This window comes from Neoarius graeffei, chromosome 2 (assembly GCF_027579695.1).
Source record: "Neoarius graeffei isolate fNeoGra1 chromosome 2, fNeoGra1.pri, whole genome shotgun sequence".
NCBI lineage: Eukaryota > Metazoa > Chordata > Actinopteri > Siluriformes > Ariidae > Neoarius > Neoarius graeffei.
Window position 1 is genome coordinate 31,260,577 of NC_083570.1, and position 18,895 is coordinate 31,279,471.

Here is an 18,895-nt window from a genome sequence, read left to right on the forward strand (position 1 = left end):
GCATTGCGTCGATCTAGCTTGGTGAATACCTTGGCTCCCTGGAGTAGTTCAAAGGCCATGGTCATGAGCAGTAGTGGGTAGCGGTTCTTGACCATGATGGCGTTGAGACCCCGATAGTCAATGCAGGGGCGGAGGGACTTGTCCCGCTGGAGAGGAGGAAGGGCAGATGATCCCAGCTGCCAGCGATTCGGTGATGTACTTTTCCATGGCTTGTCTTTTGGCGGGAGAAAGAGAGTAGAGGCTTCCCTTGGGTGGTGCTGTCCCGGGCAGGAGGTCAATACCACAGTTGTAGGGTCTGTGAGGAGGGAGGGACACTGCTCAGGTCTTACTGAAAACCAGCTTAAGGTCCAGATATTCCGGAGGCACGTGAGAGAGGTTGGGAAACTCGCTGGCTGAGGGCTGTGGTGGTTTGGCGGGAGGCAGAGCGGAGTCCAGACAGGCCAGGCAGGAAGAACTCCAGCCTAGGATGGTGTTATTAGTCCAGTTAAGGTGGGGATTGTGCTGCATTAACCATGGTAATCCTAGGACGATGGGTACATGGGGGTTGTTTATGACGTGAAGCTGGATGGTTTCTGAGAAGTTACCAGAAATCCTTAGGGTGAGCGGGGCGGTAAGGTGGGTGATGCTGGTCAAGCCGGTGCCATTGAGTGTCAGGACAATGAGAGGGATGTCAAGAGCAAGTAGCGGGATTCCCAGACGCTTGGCAGTGGCGGAGCAGATCAGGTTCCTGTCCGCCCCTGAGTCGACGAGGGCCTGGAGGTGGTGATGCTGGTTGTCACAGATAATGATGACAGGAAGTAACGGACAATTAGCGGGGGACTGGTTCCGAGCGTTGACCACCAGGGCCCCTTGATTCACTGGTGGGCTCATCCTTTTAGCGGGCAGGCTCGATAGATGTGTCCCAGCTGACTGCAGTAGAAGTAGGCCCCCGTGCTCCGCTGGCGATGTCGTTCCTCTGCTGACACCCGAACCCGGTCTACCTGCATGGGTTCGATGGACGCGGCAGGGAGTGGAGAGGAGGTGAGTCTGGAGCGGTTCTTCTCTCTCCTCCGTTGCTGGATCCAAGTGTTGATGCGGTTGGCGAGGTCCATGAGGCTGGAGAGGTCTGACGGCAGTTCCCACGATACCAATTCGTCCTTGATGGCATCTGACAAGCCGTGCAGGAACACGTCGATCTGGGCATTCTTGTTCCAACTGCATGAAGCCGCCAACGTCTGGACCTCAATGGCATAATCCAAGGTAGACCGTGACCCCTGCCGCAGCTCCATGAGCTCTCTGGCCACCTCCCGGCCGGATGGAGAACAACCAAAAGTTCGCCTCATCTCCTTGGAGAAATCCTTGAAACTGGAACAAAAGGGTGCATTGGCATCCCAGACCGTTGTTATCTACTCTCTGGCCTTGCCAGTGAGCAGCGTTATTGTATATGCTACCCGGGAGCGTTCTGTGGGGAAGGCCAGAGGTTGCAGCTCTAGGGTCAACGAACATTGAGACAAAAACGATCTGCAAGTACCTGGTTCTCCATCGTAGGGCTGAGGCACTGGAAGTCTTGGTTCATGGAGAAAGGCAGTGGCAGGAGCTGAAGTAGGAGACAGCTGAGCAGGGGTAGGCACGGCTTGACAGTGCTGTATCTGCGTGGTGAGAAGGTTGAGTGCGTTGGACAGGGTGGCGAGGTTCTGGGTAATTTGTTGTAGGTCTTGTTGGTGGGTCCCGAGGAGAATCCCCTGCTGCTGGATGGCCGTTCTCAGATGGGTGAGTTCCGCTGGATCCATGTTAGCCAAAAGGTATTCTTAGGGTAGGTGGAGGTATGGTGAAGTTAGGATCCACAAGCAGAACACAGACAGTAATCCAATAAATAATATGATTTAATTCAGGGAAAGAAGGGCGTGGCAAAAAGGTAAACAAACAGGACAAAAAACAAATGTCAAAAATAATCCAGACAAAATAAGACAAACAACTTGACAAAAACATGAGACAGGCAAAGACAAAAATGCTGGTGCAAAAAACCATGAACACGAAAAGACCCTTAGTGCAAGAAACCATGAATCTGAAATAACCCTTAGTGCAAAAAAACACCATGAACCAGAAGAATGCTAGTGCAAAAACCATGAACAAGAAAAAGTCACTTGAGAGAATAACCATGAACAGTAAGAGAGGCACAGAAACGGCTAAAGAAGCAAACAAGACATTCTGGCAAAGTCTGAGCCTGAAAGCAGCTTATTTATACACAGCAGTGAAAACCAGGAAGTGAATATGGGTGAGATGGAATTCCTGTCCCAGATCCGGATCGGCGCTGCCGTGAGAGATCTGTAATCTCCGGAGTGGATGTCCGGAGTGGAGCATGACAGAAATATGTACAGTTTGAGGAAAGGTTTCAATTGTACTGAAACTTTTCCAGAATTGTGAGAAAACATTTGTTGTGTTTTGCCTATATATTGTTGTGTTATCACACAGATCTTTTTTGTGTTGCGCTGTGTTCATATTTTGTTTGGTGCTGTTGGGTTTCATTTCATGTTGTGTCCTTTTTTAAAAATATTAAATAAATGTCTCTTGTTGACACAATAAAATAAAGACAGTAACCATAGCACATGTCTAGCAATAAAGCACATCCAAATAGTACTTTCAGAGGAGGAAAAACACATACTTTTCTTCAGAGTGAAAAGAAAAAGAAAACATCATTTCACTCATTTTGGATGGAGCTCAAGCCACTGCACCTTCACGAACAACTGTGTGTGCTCAGTCTCTAAACGTCTCACATGAAATTTTCTAATGGGATAAAACTCAGCTTCCTGCTGTCAGGTGGAATGACAAAAAGAGAGAGAGAGAGGTCATGTTCATCAAGGAAGGAAATATACTCCTATCCCTGAGGGTGACTTGAATGTTTTAAGTGGAAATGATACATGTTCCTAGAGATGTGGTACCAACATGAAAACTAATATTTTATGTATATACTGTATACTGTGTGTATATATATATATATATATATATATATATATATATATATATATATATATATATATATTAGTTTTCATGTTGGTACCACAACTCTACGTACATGTATCATTTATTATATATATATATATATATATATATATATATATATATATATATATATATATATATATAATAATTACTACTTACTTACACAGTTAATTAATTAATTAGTAATTACTTAATTACCGTGAGTTGGCCTAGTGGCTAGCGTGTCTGCCTTTCAACTGGGAGATCGCAAATTCTACTCACGGTTGGCTCATACCAAAGACCATTATAAAAATGGTACCCACTGCTATCTGGCAAGGCACGCTGCAATACAGATGTGAGTAGGGGTAACTCTCATGATTACCAGAGGACCAGCCCCCCTCTGTAACCCTAGCTATGTAATAGGTGAGAGGCCGAGGGCTACAGAAACAGAGATTGACTCCTCCCAATGGCGTCAGAGGGCCTGGTTAGAACTAGGACAGGAGACTGCCTGGAAAGACCAGGGACTTTGCCTTTAAATTAGTTAATTATTAATTACCAAAAATACTGGTTACTAATATTATATCCTAAACTTAACCCAAAACAATGCAGATGTGGCTGAAATGTGACACATCTACAGAATTTAGCTGCATGCATCTTCTTGTCCTTTTTCACAAGCTGTATATGTACAGATGTATACTTACATATCAGCCCAACTTTGTTACTGTGTTATTCAGCACTATTCTAGCACAGCTCTGAAATGTAACTGTGAGATTGAATGGCATGTATAAAGCACCCATCATGCACCCATAAGTCAGCATGTTAGGGTGACTTATACCCCATTCCCACTCACACTGAAAACCATATATTTTCCATTATTATGCTGTAATGCTGTCGTGTGGGAATGGGAGCAAAACTGTGAAGTCGAAACATTAATCTGCCCCCTGGCAACCAAATAATATTTACAGTAATCTTTTGGCACAGCTCCAGTTGGAATCAGAACCATAGGAATAACATGTTGTGACTGGTCATGTTGTGACTCAAAACACTGGCACATATAAGCAAAATTGTAATAAATAGCCTTTGCTTGAACAAAACAAATGTTCAGAAACAGGAAAAGAACTCTCTCAACAGAGATGTGATCTAGCTCAACACATGCCATATTGCAAACTAGCTAATGTTTAAGCTTGGGATTTTCACAACAATATGCCATCTCATGAATTATACACCTTATCCGATCTTGTATGGTTCACAGGTTTGCACTCCGTAGCATTCCGTTAAATACAGCCAGGTTAGAATACATGATATCTATTACGCTTCTGTTATGGAAGACTAAATGGGAATGAAAATTTGTTACCTATCCCATATTATTTTTACCTCATATGATAATAGATTTCATATCTGAAAGGGGCTTTAGTGTTTTAGCATCATTCCTCCATGTAATTTATGTACATTGGACCAAACGTTTTGTCAGGACCATGGTGCGACAGAGCATAGTAGCATGATAGACAAGACTACATGCATAAATAAATACACAGGACAGTAATTACACAAGACAGTCTACCCAAACAAGCCAAGATAACAGAACAGTATCATATTAAAGAAATCACTGAAAGCAAATATCTCACTTGTTCCAGTAGCAGCACAATGGAGAAAAAATGAACAGAAAATCAACTAAGCTGTTGTGGAGTCTCTTGGTGGTGGCACTGTAATGGCAGGAGGGTGAAAAGACCAGGAGAGTGTTCCATAAGTCATCAGACATTACTATAAATGTCAATATACAGTTCTCATATTGACTTTTTAGCATCATACTGGCACATTCTTTAAATTATGCTCAAGCCAATATGATGGAAGGGATGACTGATGGTCAGCAGTACCTATTGATTGAAAATTTTGAAGTGCTATTTGGTACTATATCTCCATAAACCCCAAATTTTTTGTTAGATTTCTTGTGTATGGAAAAAAAAAACATAATGCAGTGACACATAGCTGGCTGAAACAGCTAACTCTTCAATTACTTATGGTGCTCTAAAATAGGAGAACTGTGTGCAAAAGCTGTAAAGCAGTATAAATGGCATCAGCTGTTTTCTTCTGGAAAAGGATCACATGATCAAGAATCAGGGAAGGAAACGCCGTGATAGATAAGACTCAATCAGGAAGCAAACATGGGTGCCTGTATCATCATTTCCAAATGTCTCTGTTTTTGCACATTTACACTAAAACACACCTCAGAGTTTCAAACTAAAATGAGGCCAGCAGCATTTCCAAAAGTCTTCTTATTTTGGGCTTGAAAACTCCAGAGAAATGTGGGCACCAGGCACAAATGTAGCAAAAGTGATGCATTTTAAAACTAAAATGTATTTGTGTGGATATAGCCTGAAGCTACAGTGGGCTACATAAGTTTATCGAAATTGGGCGGGAAAATTTCAATTTCAATTTACACTCTTTGGAAATTTCAGAAAAGTGTGTTCCTAATTTTTACTGAAACCATCACCATGCCATATAAAATACGGTTCTCAAGATAAGTTAAGTCTCTGATTAAGATTAAGAATCTTCGCATCTCCTTTCATCAAAGATTGGTTCATACAATAAATTAATTCATAATATCGTGTCCTTATGACTAAATGATATGCCAATGTCAAATGCAATTCCACCAATTTTTGTGTATTTAGGCTGCATTGTCCAAAATGTGTTTGTGGTTAAATCAAACTATCAGACAGTGAGTGGCACTTGAATTCCTTGCTACACACGTGTCATTCAAATCTGAATACAGTCTTCAGTGTGGAAACAAGTATCAAACCAGAATGTCATATTTTAACATGAGCTCAACAAATATTTAAGAAATGTCATCTGGACCTGAACAAACTTGTGGTGAAGAGTGCCATCAAGTTTGTACAGCCATTTCACCCTCTAGCATGTGGTTCGTAGGAGCAAACAGGCAGATTTCGTAGCCCTGAACAGTTCCTCATGTTAGGGTCAGTTAGAAAGTTTTACAGTCAAAGAAGGTCAGACAGTTTAAAGCTATGTGAGGAATTTTAAAGACCTGTTTCATTATTGATAATCACCTATTTAAGGACAAGTCCTTTTCCTTGTCCTCATCGTATTATTGTCTCTCATCTCAGCATTAAACACGTATGCTCTGTGGTTCATGACTGTGAATTGATTTTAATTTTTGCAATTCTTTTTGTTTTGTTTTTATTTTGTTGTGTAGGAGTTGAATTGTGTTGAACACTGTGTGTCTAAATACATTCTTTCCCAAGCAGACTCTGAAGCCCAGACTTGCTCTGACCTGTAAACTTTGGCCTGAACATTACTTAACCACTGGGGGTCATTCACCCATAACTTTTAAAATATCTTTTTTCCTTTTTGAAAATTGAGCTGTTTGATGATCCTACCGCCCAGCATTTTACATTTTGTATTAGATCTTACATTCATTCACACACACATGCGCGTGCACACACAAAATGTTAACACTTAAATCTAATGCTAACCTTCACATCAGCAGTAAAAAAAAAAAATCAATATTTTGTCCCCATTTTTTCCTTTTTAGTATTGGTGATTTTCCTTTTTCCTTTTTAGCTGCAGTAAAAGTTTCTGAAAGTGTCACCACCAAGATGTAAAAAAAAAAATGCCCCCACCCTCCACACACAGGTGTACAGGGAATGATATCATGGAGATTTTGTTTGTATGGTTTGGCTGTTTTATAAGTGTGTGTGTGTGTGTGTGTGTGTGTGTGTGTGTGTGTGTGTGTGTGTGAGAGAGAGAGAACACAATTTTATTAATTGTATAATAACAATTACAATACTGTGTAATAGTGTATTTATTTTGCTTTGGCTACATAATATCACATTAGTCTGGTCCCCACAAGAAAAACTGCTTTAATTTTTTTTTTGGAAAAAAAACAACAAAAAAATTAGAAAACCAAAAGAGCCAAAAGACTTCCTTTTGGTTCCTGATTTAAGTGTTTGAGGTGTTGGTATCAATAATCATGTCAATGGAACGTCCTTACAAGGATGTGGCACGTATTTTTTGAGAACTATGTGCATACATTCACCACAATAATGACGTACTGTGTATAAAAAGATTTATGTGGTTTAAGAGTTTTCTGAAAGTTGAGTTGAGGGGACTGATGGTGTCTTTTAAGCATCTGAAAAGAAGTAATGGAAGTCATGGCAGCTGACTGGACTAAATGTTTCATCATGTGTTTGTGTTGGAAGCAGGCTTTGAAATTTGCCCTGCTCAGTTTGTACCCTTTCTTGTTTATTCAAAATCATAAATGGCAGAATGAATTAAAAAAATCTAAAATGGCGAGAGTGAAATCATTTTAATGAGTACGTCACAACTGCTATAAAGCATCTCTCAACAGCATGTGTGTTCTGTTTTCTTGCCCATCAGGTGGAATTGATGAAAAACATCAGCACATTCCCACAGCCCTTCCTGTACACAAGGCATGTTCACTTCCTCAACTTCACTAGGTGAGCCAGACAGTGTTCCTATTAACAACTGAGATATCCAGTTCCAATGGCTATCTACAGTATCTATAGACTTTGGAATGTTCCTCAGGTTCAGGATGGAGCAGCCTGTCTATATTAACATCATCAGAGACCCCATTAGCCGCTTCCTCTCCAACTACTTTTTCCGCCGGTTTGGAGACTGGAGGGGAGAGCAGAATCACTTGATCCGCACACCTCGGATGAAAGACAATGAAAGATACCTGGTTTGTACATTCCTCTCTTTGTTCTCTCCTGTCCTATCTGTTTGTCTTTTATTTTCACCTCTGTGTTTTCCCACATATTGCCCACAGGGGTGTGTCAGGCTTTACGGGAAATCTGTTACCTGGTTCTTTGTTAAGGTCTTACATGGTTGATGCCAACTCCCTCGAGCGTGGGAGAGACAGGGCTATTACATGTATAGAAAATGAGTTATATTGAAGGTGACATTTCTTAGCATTTTGGTTTTTTTTTTTGTCTAGGTGCAAATGTGTTTTGCTGGTATAACAGACGTATTTAGAATTCAGTTGGATGAAAGCCTTTTTTTTTTTTTTAAATCATGTCCAAGAATGAATGTGGGTGGTGAGAGCAGAATGAAATTCAACAGTTGTTTGGGGATTTTTAAACCCACTTTTGTCTAAAATGCTGAGCATCCTTGGAAAGCCAAAAACATATTCTCCTGTAGTCAAAAAAATAATCCTGTTACCTGGCTATGTCAATCTGCACAAATAATGTGACCCCGATTGAATAAACAGATATAAACTTCTTCATCCAAATCCAACATAGTGGAATATTTTAACCCTTAAAGATAAGACACATGTTGTTTGGTTTTGGTGTTTCTTTCATTAGAACATTTTCTATGGGGGAAATAAAAGAAAATTTAAATTATTTTAAAAACCTACAAAAGATTTGGAGAAAATATTCAGGGCTTGAGCCCCAGAAACCACACCCCCTGCTCCTCCCCCGCTTCTGAATGTAGTCTATGTGATAACAGAAAGGTTAGATGACTAGTAAAGGTTGGACAATAGGAAAGTCTTAAAATACCTACTACTAATTGTATGAAATCACCATCATGGAGTCTTATGGGATTTCACCATAAGCATAAAACTATTAAAGGGCTGATGACACGTTTTTGACATCTTTGGCGATGTTTTATAACATAAAAAGTAATTCCCGATGATCCATATATCAATTTACGAAGGTGCCTATTTTACAAGTTATGATAAAAAACGCGGCTATTTGGGCAAATTTGACGGGGCTGCAGCACCCAGGAGACGAAAGAGGAGGAGGGGCTATATGACGTCAGCGAAAGAATCTTCCGCCTCACTTACCAGTTTGTTGTTGATGCGACAGGTGTTCAGTTTATCATTATTAGTATTATTATTATACATTATTATACATTTTATATATATATATATATATATATATATATATATATATATATATATATATATATAGTTATTATGCCTTCGCGTTGTGTTGCCGGCTTTTGCTCCAAAACCCACAAGGATGGGATAAGTTTATTCAAGTTTCCCAGAGATCCCGAGCTGCATGCGAAGTGGGTGAAGCAAGTCAGGCGCACTCGTGACAAGTGGGAGCCCTCACCAACATCCGTCCTGTGCTCTGAACACTTCGATTTGGATTGTTTTGACACCCTTCCCAGCTTAAAGGAATCTCTTGGGTGTTCAGTTCAGCACAAACGTGTGCTGCTACCATCAGCAGTGCCTACAGTATTCCGGAGGGGGTCTACTAGTAGCTATGCCGGATCCAGCAGTCACCTGGGACAAGGTGACTCCTCCAAAGACAGTCCTCCTGTCAGAACATGTGTTGAGAAACGACATAAGATAAAGGTACGTAGAGCTATAGAGTGCTCCGACATGATGCTAAAAATAGTAACCATGCGGTCTGCGTGGCCATCTTGGAAGTGACTCGCTCCAGAGCGCTCATAGAGTACACATCATAGAGTACACTGTAGAGCTCTTAGGTGTGGGTGGAGCACAGAGGACGGCAGGATAAAGCTTCAGGTAAGAAATAGGCTTTTATTGCCAGACTTTTCAGTATAGCAACCGTTATATTTCGGGTAAATACACGCACACACGCTGTGTTCTTGTCCCGGGAAGAGCTCTCCTCTGCTCTCCCTCTGCCTCCTTAAATAGGGCGCGGTACTGGGAAGACACACAAACACAGGTTAATTACCGTCAGGTGTAGTGATTCTGCCACTCACCTTCCCTGGCTCCGCCCTCCTGTCACAGACCGGCGCTTGACCACGCCCACGCTGCCACATACACATTCATGATAATCATAAATGTAATCATAAAGTCGGCGTGATATCAGTCATGTATTTGCTTGTGAAAGCTTTCACTGTCTTCGATGGTGTTGGATGGTTTGTTTACGTCTTCTTAGTACTAATACAAAAAAAAAACTGATCTGTGGGTATGGGCATCATATCGCCTAGTCTTCCTCCTCACTTGCTGGTTTGTTGATGTGACAGATTTGTAGTAGCAATTGTAGTATTTTGCCTTTGCATTGTGGTCTCTTATTGCCAAGTTGAAAGAATTTGTTTCTCAAAGCAAACACTAAGGGAAAGCTAACTTAGCCAGACAAGTAGGCTACAGATTGTCATTTGCTTACGCTGATGTAGGTTATCAAATATTTTGCTTCATTCAAGGATAAAACTAAGAAGCCATAAACTAGAAGACGTGCCTGCCAATATTATCCTAAATGTATCACGGATCAGGCATAGTCGTAAGCTTAATTATGTTAGCCGTTTGCATGCTCCATTAGGAACTATGTATTCAGTGTAGCATACGGCTTACATGATATAAGCAGTGTTTACACATGCAAGACAACAATACACAATATTAAAATATTGATTCCGTAACATTTTGAACAAATACGGGTTGACCTACCAATCCTTGTTATCCAACCTTGTGGTGTTCAATGCTGGGCTGTCTGCCTGTCCGCTGTCCATCTCGGGATCGGAGTTGCTCTCAGATTGCACAGTAACAGGTTCAAACCTGTACGGTTGGATGCACCCGTGTTCGTCATCACTTGATTCTTCCGATCTATCCCACTCACAACACAATTCTAGACTCCCAGAAGAGGAAGAGCTAGAGAGTTCACCGGCGTTTTCATGCGCCATTTCCATTGAGTAGACAGCCAGTGAACCACAGCGTGTTCTTCCGCTGACGTCACAACATGGCCGCGAGCCACGGACCCAGTTTTCTTGCGCTGTGCAATTAAAAGTTGGATATTCGCGTAACAACAGCTTCTTTTCACGTAATTATAACAGAAATCTAACATGTTTGCCATGTTGTATAGTTTATTTAAGAAATTGCATAGAGTCATGTTCGTGTCATCAGCCCTTTAAGCATATGCATAGGAACACTCTTCAACAAATGCAAAATCTGGGGGTCATTTCACTCTGTAAAATTTAGGGAGTGTATCAGTGATAGTTGTATCAAGTGATTACTCCACACAACTATCACTGATACACTACCTAAATTTTATGATTCTGTTGTTTTTGGTTCAATAAACTTGACAAATAAACCACTTTAAGCTTTTTTTTAAACAGCAAATATACTAAGAGTCTGTAGATGTCAAAAACTGAACCTTATTTTACATAATTTTTACTTGAGCAAGAGAGAAAGAGAGAGAGAGATATTATTTATACCACTATCGTGAATGTTTCAGAACTCTGCTTCTTTTTCAGTCCCATTTTCAAGCTTTTTTCCCTTCCAGGAATGTCCTTTTTTATTTATTTATTTATTTATTTATTTATTTTTTGAGATATAAGAGCTCAGTGTTTTTAGACCATCTTGAATCCTGACCTGAAGAAATCATCTCATCTCATCATCTCTAGCCGCTTTATCCTTCTACAGGGTCGCAGGCAAGCTGGAGCCTATCCCAGCTGACTACGGGCGAAAGGCGGGGTACACCCTGGACAAGTCGCCAGGTCATCACAGGGCTGACACATAGACACAGACAACCATTCACACTCACACCTACGGTCAATTTAGAGTCACCAGTTAACCTAACCTGCATGTCTTTGGACTGTGGGGGAAACCGGAGCACCCGGAGGAAACCCACGCGGACACGGGGAGAACATGCAAACTCCACACAGAAAGGCCCTCGCCGGCCCCGGGGCTCGAACCCAGGACCTTCTTGCTGTGAGGCGACAGCGCTAACCACTACACCACCGTGCCGCCACCTGAAGAAATACTCCTTTTATGTTTACTCATGTACTGTATCATGTTAAACTGTGTTGTTTACAGTAGTCAGTACATTTGCTGTTTTTTCCGAAGCGTAGGAAACACTTCATAGACTTTGACACTTGTGTAATTTGCTTATAAATCTACCACAGACATGAATGAAATCTTTTGTCAGCAGCCACAAGTGTATATTATATTTTTGCTCAAGTTGACACAAGCTCCTCTCTGATGTTTTGAAGTTGGCATAAGTCGTGAAAGAACGAACACATTTCTTTAGGTTCGTGTGAGCATAAGGCAAAAATAATCCAGTTTGGAGCATGGTAAATGCTGTCATGTGGTTTCCATATACAAATGTAAAACTCTCAACAGAAAACTTATTGCTGATTACATAAAGACTTGGCATGTGATGTAATTACAAGAATGCAGCTCTGGGCCCAAATTGGGTTCTTGGCTACAGATGAAGTCTGGCCTTGTACAGAAACAAATCAGCATCAGCGGTTCATTAATTTAAATCTAGAGTAAGTATGGGTAATGTTGCAAGGTTTGTTTTATTTCATATTGAGAGCTAATGAGTCATAGAGTGTCTCTCGAGACGTAGAGTGTCAGTTTACCCTCTGACATACTTACATACTTATAAAGAGGCAATAGTTGCATGGTGCACATATTCTTTCTTCAGAAATTATCATGAATTGTGGAAATTAATTATAACTATAAAGCTTTATTATAAGTCTTTTACTATTTGTAAAAGACTTCAGATAAAATAGTTGTTGGAAATGTGAATTGTATCATATCTGGAGCATAGCTCTGTAACAACAGGTCATAAGTTCCTGTATATGTCTAGGTCTGCTGCTGAAAGATTGGACTCACTACATTTAATATAATTTTTATTATTTTAATGAAATTGTTTTTCATTAAAATAAATTAAAATAAAACTGTTTTTTTTTTTCATTTCCGTTTCCGGTTGAGAGTACGTCGTGCGCATTCTGGCTGCCGCTTCTCACCGGAGCTTTTTTATTTTATTTTCTCTCCTTTTTTTATTTTTATTTTTTGTCTTTTTTCTGTGTGTTTGTGTAGTTTGATGTTTATTTGAATGTTTTTGTCCGCCAGTTGTGGTGTAGCTCCGGACACAGTTTTGGGCGTCGGTTCCCTCCAGGCCTTGGTTCGCTGTGGGTGATGCCTGTGCTCCCAGCTATGGACTGCAGTGAGCTTGTTGCTCATTTTAACATCGTGGTTGTCCAGCGCTCTGTGCTGTAGTTTTTGGCGTGATGTTCCGAGCGATGTTGCTCGGTGGGGTTGCGATGGCTGTGCAGGTGGTTTGGGACATACCAGCGCTCTGCGTGGCAGTGCTTCTGTGCTCGCTTTGTGGATCCATGGCGTGGTGTTCAAACGATGCTGCTGGCGGCGTCACGGTGGCTGTGCTGGCGGTGTGGGACTTGTTTTCGTGGGCCTTTTGGTGGGACTGTGGCTGCTTCACCACTGGAATGACATCCTGACCCCTATTTGGTGGACTTGTTTTTTTTTTCTTCTTCTTCTTCTGCCTATAATTGTAAAGCGACCTTGGGTTTTTAGAAAGGCGCTATATAAGTTGAAATTAATTGTAAGACAGTCTTATGGTTGAAATTAGTTTCCAAGATGAATGTAAATAGTGAAGCCAATATCTGTGTATATATTTTTTTCTTAATCATATTTTGTAAGCATTTTTATTTAGAATAAAATTGGATTTCATGAGAATTTAGAAGTGCTTGGCCCATTTGGGAAACTCATGAATGTTCCTTCCGTGTGGTTCTACTGTGCAAATCTTCACCAGGAATGCTGTTAAGAACTGAACTTTGAAAATAAGTTTGATTTCTTAAACACTTTCCTTGGTCAAGGTGTAATACCAGATTTATGAGATTTTTTAAATTTTCATTAGTTTTTATTTTAAATTTGTCTTTTTGTTTTTTTTTTAACTTCAGTTCAGTTTTAGTTAGTTCACAAGTGCACAAGTAGTTTTAGTTTTCTTTGTATATTGAAGAATTTACTAGTTTTTGTCGAGTTTTTATTTAGTTTTAGTTTAGTTTTAGTTTTTCAGGTATTGCACAGCAAGCATCTTCTTCTTTAGAGTTTTATGACAGCTGGCATTACATTACTGCCACCTACTAGTCTGTTATTGTATTAAGGAGGAAAACGAATAAAAAATAAAAGCGAAGCTGATTTTATTTTGTTCTGTTCAGTTCTATTTTGTTTTAGTTTGTGTTGCATTGTTCATTGTTATTACCTCGCCCCCTGGAGTCCACCAGGGGGCGAAGTATTGTTTTCGGTCGGGTTTCTTTGTTTCTTTGTTTTTTTGTTAACGATATTATGGGAAAACAGCTGGACCAATCTTCATGAAACTTTCAGGATAGATGGACATTGGTCTCAAATAGAACCTCCAAAATTTTGGGGGTCATCTGTTCAAGGTCAAGGTTTTTGTGGCTACTGCCTCATACACTCAAGAGTGTGACAATCGTGCACTGCTGGTGATGCGCACTGCGCATACGCATACACATGTTCTGATTAAAATGGCCGGTGAGTGTATACAATTCGGTTCACTATTCGAAACAAATGGACTAGACTAAAGAAATCGATTTCAGATATGTTTATGCTGATAACAGATGCAAAGTACATTCCATTGAGGTCTAGCGCCGGGCCATTTCCGGGAAATAAGTGTTTTGGTCATGGCGAAAGCGTGTGTATGTCAGCCTCGGTTTGGAGGTTTCAGTTTTCAAAACTGTAAGAGGTAAGAGTAGAATAATATAAAGTACAGACACTTGGTATATTTTACTTCTGTGGTTTTTAAATTGTTCATTTTTGGATTACGCTTCATTTTTGTGGCTACTGCATCAAATATGGCTATGCTATATTTACTGTATGGACATGGTATCAGAAAACAATTTTATTTATAAGCAGTAGCCACATGTACCCATAGGGTACCTTTTTTTTTTTTGCGATACCTTCCTTCATATTCATCATAAGTGCTACCGGTCGAGGTTTGTTTTGCTTGGCGACACTTCTTTTTATTTAGTTTTTTATTTCTGAAAACTGTAATTTTTATGTTCCTTTCAGTTAATGAAGTTATTTTTTCACTGCTAGTTTTAGTTTCAGTCTTAGTTTTTGTTAACTATATTAACCCTGCATAATATGCATTATTTTGCGGTGTTAATGTCTCCATTAATATTCTAAATTAGTAGAAAACTACAGTATGAGTGTACACACTTTTGACTGGTAAAGTAGATAACCAAAGTTTTCAGTATAAGTGTGTAAAGTGTATAAACATTGCAAAGTCATAACAGTTTACATGTTAATAATTCCTACAATTGTTAGGAATTATTAAAATAGTTAAAGTGCTAGTCTAATGAAAATTACATCATAAAATCCCGAGTTTTCTGTGTGATATGCTCAAATAGGTTGTAAAGTTCACCAATAAATAAAAAACTGGTTCGAAAAATTATTTTTTTGCATCTGAATTCTGTTCCAAAAATCACTAAAAGCTTGTCCGCCATTATTAGACAGCAGCGATTTACAGGTCAGCGGCACTGCATGTGTGACGTCATTTGCGTCACTGCCTTCTTTTGTGTCCACACAGACTCTATACTATTCTCTGCGTGCATTCTTGATACTGATTCTTTTGAAAAAGATAACTAAAGTTGTAGAAACTTTCTATTTTGTGCTACAACGTTAAGTAGAGATGTGTGTGTGTGTGTGTGTGGGGGGGGGGGGGGGTCAGGTGAGCGCACAATTACCATTGTTTATTACCTCCGCCAAGGAGGTTATGTTTTCGGTAGCGTTGGTTTGTTTGTTGGTTGGTTTGTCTGTTAGCAACATTACGGAAAAAGTTATGAACGGATTGCTCTGAAATTTTTCCCAGAGGTGTGACTGGGCACAAGTAACAATCCATTAAATTTTGGCGGTGATCCGGATCACCGTCTGGATCCTGGAATTTTTTAAAGGATTCTTGGCGGAGGTCTGCACTCTCCGAGTGCTTTTCTAGTTTTTTTTTTTTTTACTAAAATCACTGTATCACTGCAACCATGAAAGATTTTTTTCAAAATTCCAAAACCTATGATCATATTATGGTGTCCCTTTACAGAGAGCTGATTTTAAGGTGAATTGAACCTGTCTGAAATTTTAAGGTAAAGTCCCTACAATAATCATGGAATTGGCGCAAAGGAAAAGGCCATTGCAAGATTAATTTATAATTTATATTTTATCACTCTGTAATAAACGTCCCTGTGTATTTCTAAATCTTGTCACTGCCTTTTTGTCCACTGAAACACGTGCGACGTTATACTGCATCTAAAAACATGATTTCAATATCAAATGAATGGACACGCCATCCTATTATCTCTCTCAACTAACTCATCGGGGTTTTTTTTCTGTATTTATAGGCTCTGAAAGAGATTCTCTCACAACATGAGCAAAATGTATGCTGTTCAATTAATACTGTGTCTTCGGGTACTATTAACACATCATATCCATCTTCCATCAAATACTTCCTGTAAACAAAATAAACTGTCTAAACAACCACTCTCTCCTTCTTTTGGTATTTCATCCGAGTGTGCTATAGCCAAAACAGTCTCAGCATCTGTGTCTACTGTAATACAAATAGCAGCTGCTCCTTCTTCAAATACTGCATGACTGGCACAAACAGAAACAGCCTTTCCACCCTCTCCTTCATCTACATCATCAGAATTTTAGTAAAAAATAAATAACGGTGATTTCGTGCTGACACCCCTGCTGCCACACACTCACTACTTAAAGTTATAGCACAAAATAGAAAGGGTCTACATGGTCCTAACTGGTACTGTCAGAACCAGAAAAGGTTATAGTTTTATAAGCAACTTAGTTTTGGAGGTGAACCCTAAGAGCTGCCGCGTGCTCACTGCGCACAATGTATATGGCACAATGCGCCACCTGCCCCTGCCAGCACTGAAAGTGAAAGTACCTAATTACTGCCATTATTTAGCCTTGTATAAAACTTCAGAACTGCTATCAGTATAAAGGATAAAAGACTAAGGACAACTAATAAATTCAAGCAACAGGCTAAACACAAGGTTGACACTTACTCTGCGGTAGAGCCCTGCACTCCCACGGGACCCGACACAAAGCAGTGCAGCGCGGGACAAATTTTGAAAGCTCATTGTGGGCGCCGGCGGGAGGGGGAGTGTACAATGCGGGAGCGGGCGGGAGAGGTGATAAGCTACAGTCCCGCTAACTAAAAACGTGTTTAAAATAAAATTTATAAATTATTAATTTATGTCTATCATACAGTGGTGCTTGAAAGTTTGTGAACCCTTTAGAATTTTCTATATTTCTGCATAAATATGACCTAAAACATCATCAGATTTTCACACAAGTCCTAAAAGTAGATAAAGAGAACCCAGTTAAACAAATGAGACAAAAATATTATACTTGGTCATTTATTTATTGAGGAAAATGATCCAATATTACATATCTGTGAGTGGCAAAAGTATGTGAACCTCTAGGATTAGCAGTTAATTTGAAGGTGAAATTAGAGTCAGGTGTTTTCAATCAATGGGATGACAATCAGGTGTGAGTGGGCACCCTGTTTTATTTAAAGAACAGGGATCTATCAAAGTGTGATCTTCACAACACATGTTTGTAGAAGTGTATCATGGCATGAACAGAGATTTCTGAGGACCTCAGAAAAAGCGTTGTTGATGCTCATCAGGCTGGAAAAGGTTACAAAACCATTTCTAAAGAGTTTGGACTCCACCAATCCACAGTCAGACAGATTGTGTATAAATGAAGGAAATTCAAGACCATTGTTACCCTCCCCAGGAGTGGTCGACCAACAAAGATCACTCCAAGAGCAAGGCGTGTAATAGTCGGAGAGGTCGCAAAGGACCCCAGGGTAACTTCTAAGCAACTGAAGGCCTCTCTCACATTGGCTAATGTTAATGTTCATGAGTCCACCATCAGGAGAACACTGAACAACAATGGTGTGCTTGGCAGGGTTGCAAGGAGAAAGCCACTGCTCTCCAAAAAGAACATTGCTGGTCATCTGCAGTTTGCTAAAGATCATGTGGACAAGCCAGAAGGCTATTGGAAAAATGTTTTGGGGACGGATGAGACCAAAATAGAACTTTTTGGTTTAAATGAGAAGCGTTATGTTTGGAGAAAGGAAAACACTGCATTCCAGCATAAGAACCTTATCCCATCTGTGAAACATGGTGGTGGTAGTATCATGGTTTGGGCCTGTTTTGCTGCATCTGGGCCAGGACGGCTTGCCATCATTGATGGAAGAATGAATTCTGAATTATACCAGAGAATTCTAAAGGAAAATGTCAGGACATCTGTCCATGAACTGAATCTCAAGAGAAGGTGGGTCATGCAGCAAGACAACGACCCTAAGCACACAAGTCGTTCTACAAAAGAATGGTTAAAGAAGAATAAAGTGAATGTTTTGGAATGGCCAAGTCAAAGTCCTGACCTTAATCCAATGGAAATGTTGTGGAAGGACCTGAAGCGAGCAGTTCATGTGAGGAAACCCACCAACATCCCAGAGTTGAAGCTGTTCTGTATGGAGGAATGGGCTAAAATTCCTCCTAGCTGGTGTGCAGGACTGATCAACAGTTACCGCAAACGTTTAGTTGCAGTTATTGCTGCACAAGGGGGTCACACCAGATACTGAAAGCAAAGGTTCACATACTTTTGCCACTCACAGATATGTAATATTGGATCATTTTCCTCAATAAATAAATGAGCAAGTATAATATTTTTGTCTCATTTGCTTAACTGGGTTCTCTTTATCTACTTTTAGGACTTGTGTGAAAATCTGATGATGTTTTAGGTCATATTTATGTAGAAATATAGAAAATTCTAAAGGGTTCACAAACTTTCAAGCATCACTGTATATAATTTGTGCTGGATATTTTATTTGGCGGGTGGCACGGTGGTGTAGTAGTTAGCACTGTCGCCTCACAGCAAGAAGGTCTGGATTCGGGTCCCGTGGCCAACGAGGCAGGGCTTGAAATTAACTTTTTTTCTTTGTGTCCCCCAGTGGTCCCGAATTCTGTGTTGTATTGTCCCGAATGGAAGCAATAGTGTCCCCATTTTTTTTTCCTCTCTGAAATAACCAGTGGTTAATATTATCATATGAAGGTTACTATTATATTTGTAACTATGCGATTTTGAACCCTTTATATCATTTTTACAATAAGTCACAAAACAAAAGTGACACATGTCCTATACATCATC

At 40.1% G+C, this 18,895-nt stretch overlaps 1 protein-coding gene across 6 annotated transcripts in view; it reads left to right on the plus strand.

Annotated features, from left to right (window-relative positions):
• Window positions 1-18,895, plus strand: part of usta (uronyl 2-sulfotransferase a) — a 348,511-nt gene that overhangs the window by 229,748 nt on the left and 99,868 nt on the right. For all 6 annotated transcript variants that reach the window (XM_060914081.1, XM_060914084.1, XM_060914086.1 and 3 more), the window contains 2 exons: window positions 7,351-7,430; window positions 7,519-7,672. In XM_060914081.1, the coding sequence (XP_060770064.1) occupies window positions 7,351-7,430; window positions 7,519-7,672 (234 nt within the window). The remainder of the gene's footprint in view (window positions 1-7,350; window positions 7,431-7,518; window positions 7,673-18,895) is intronic.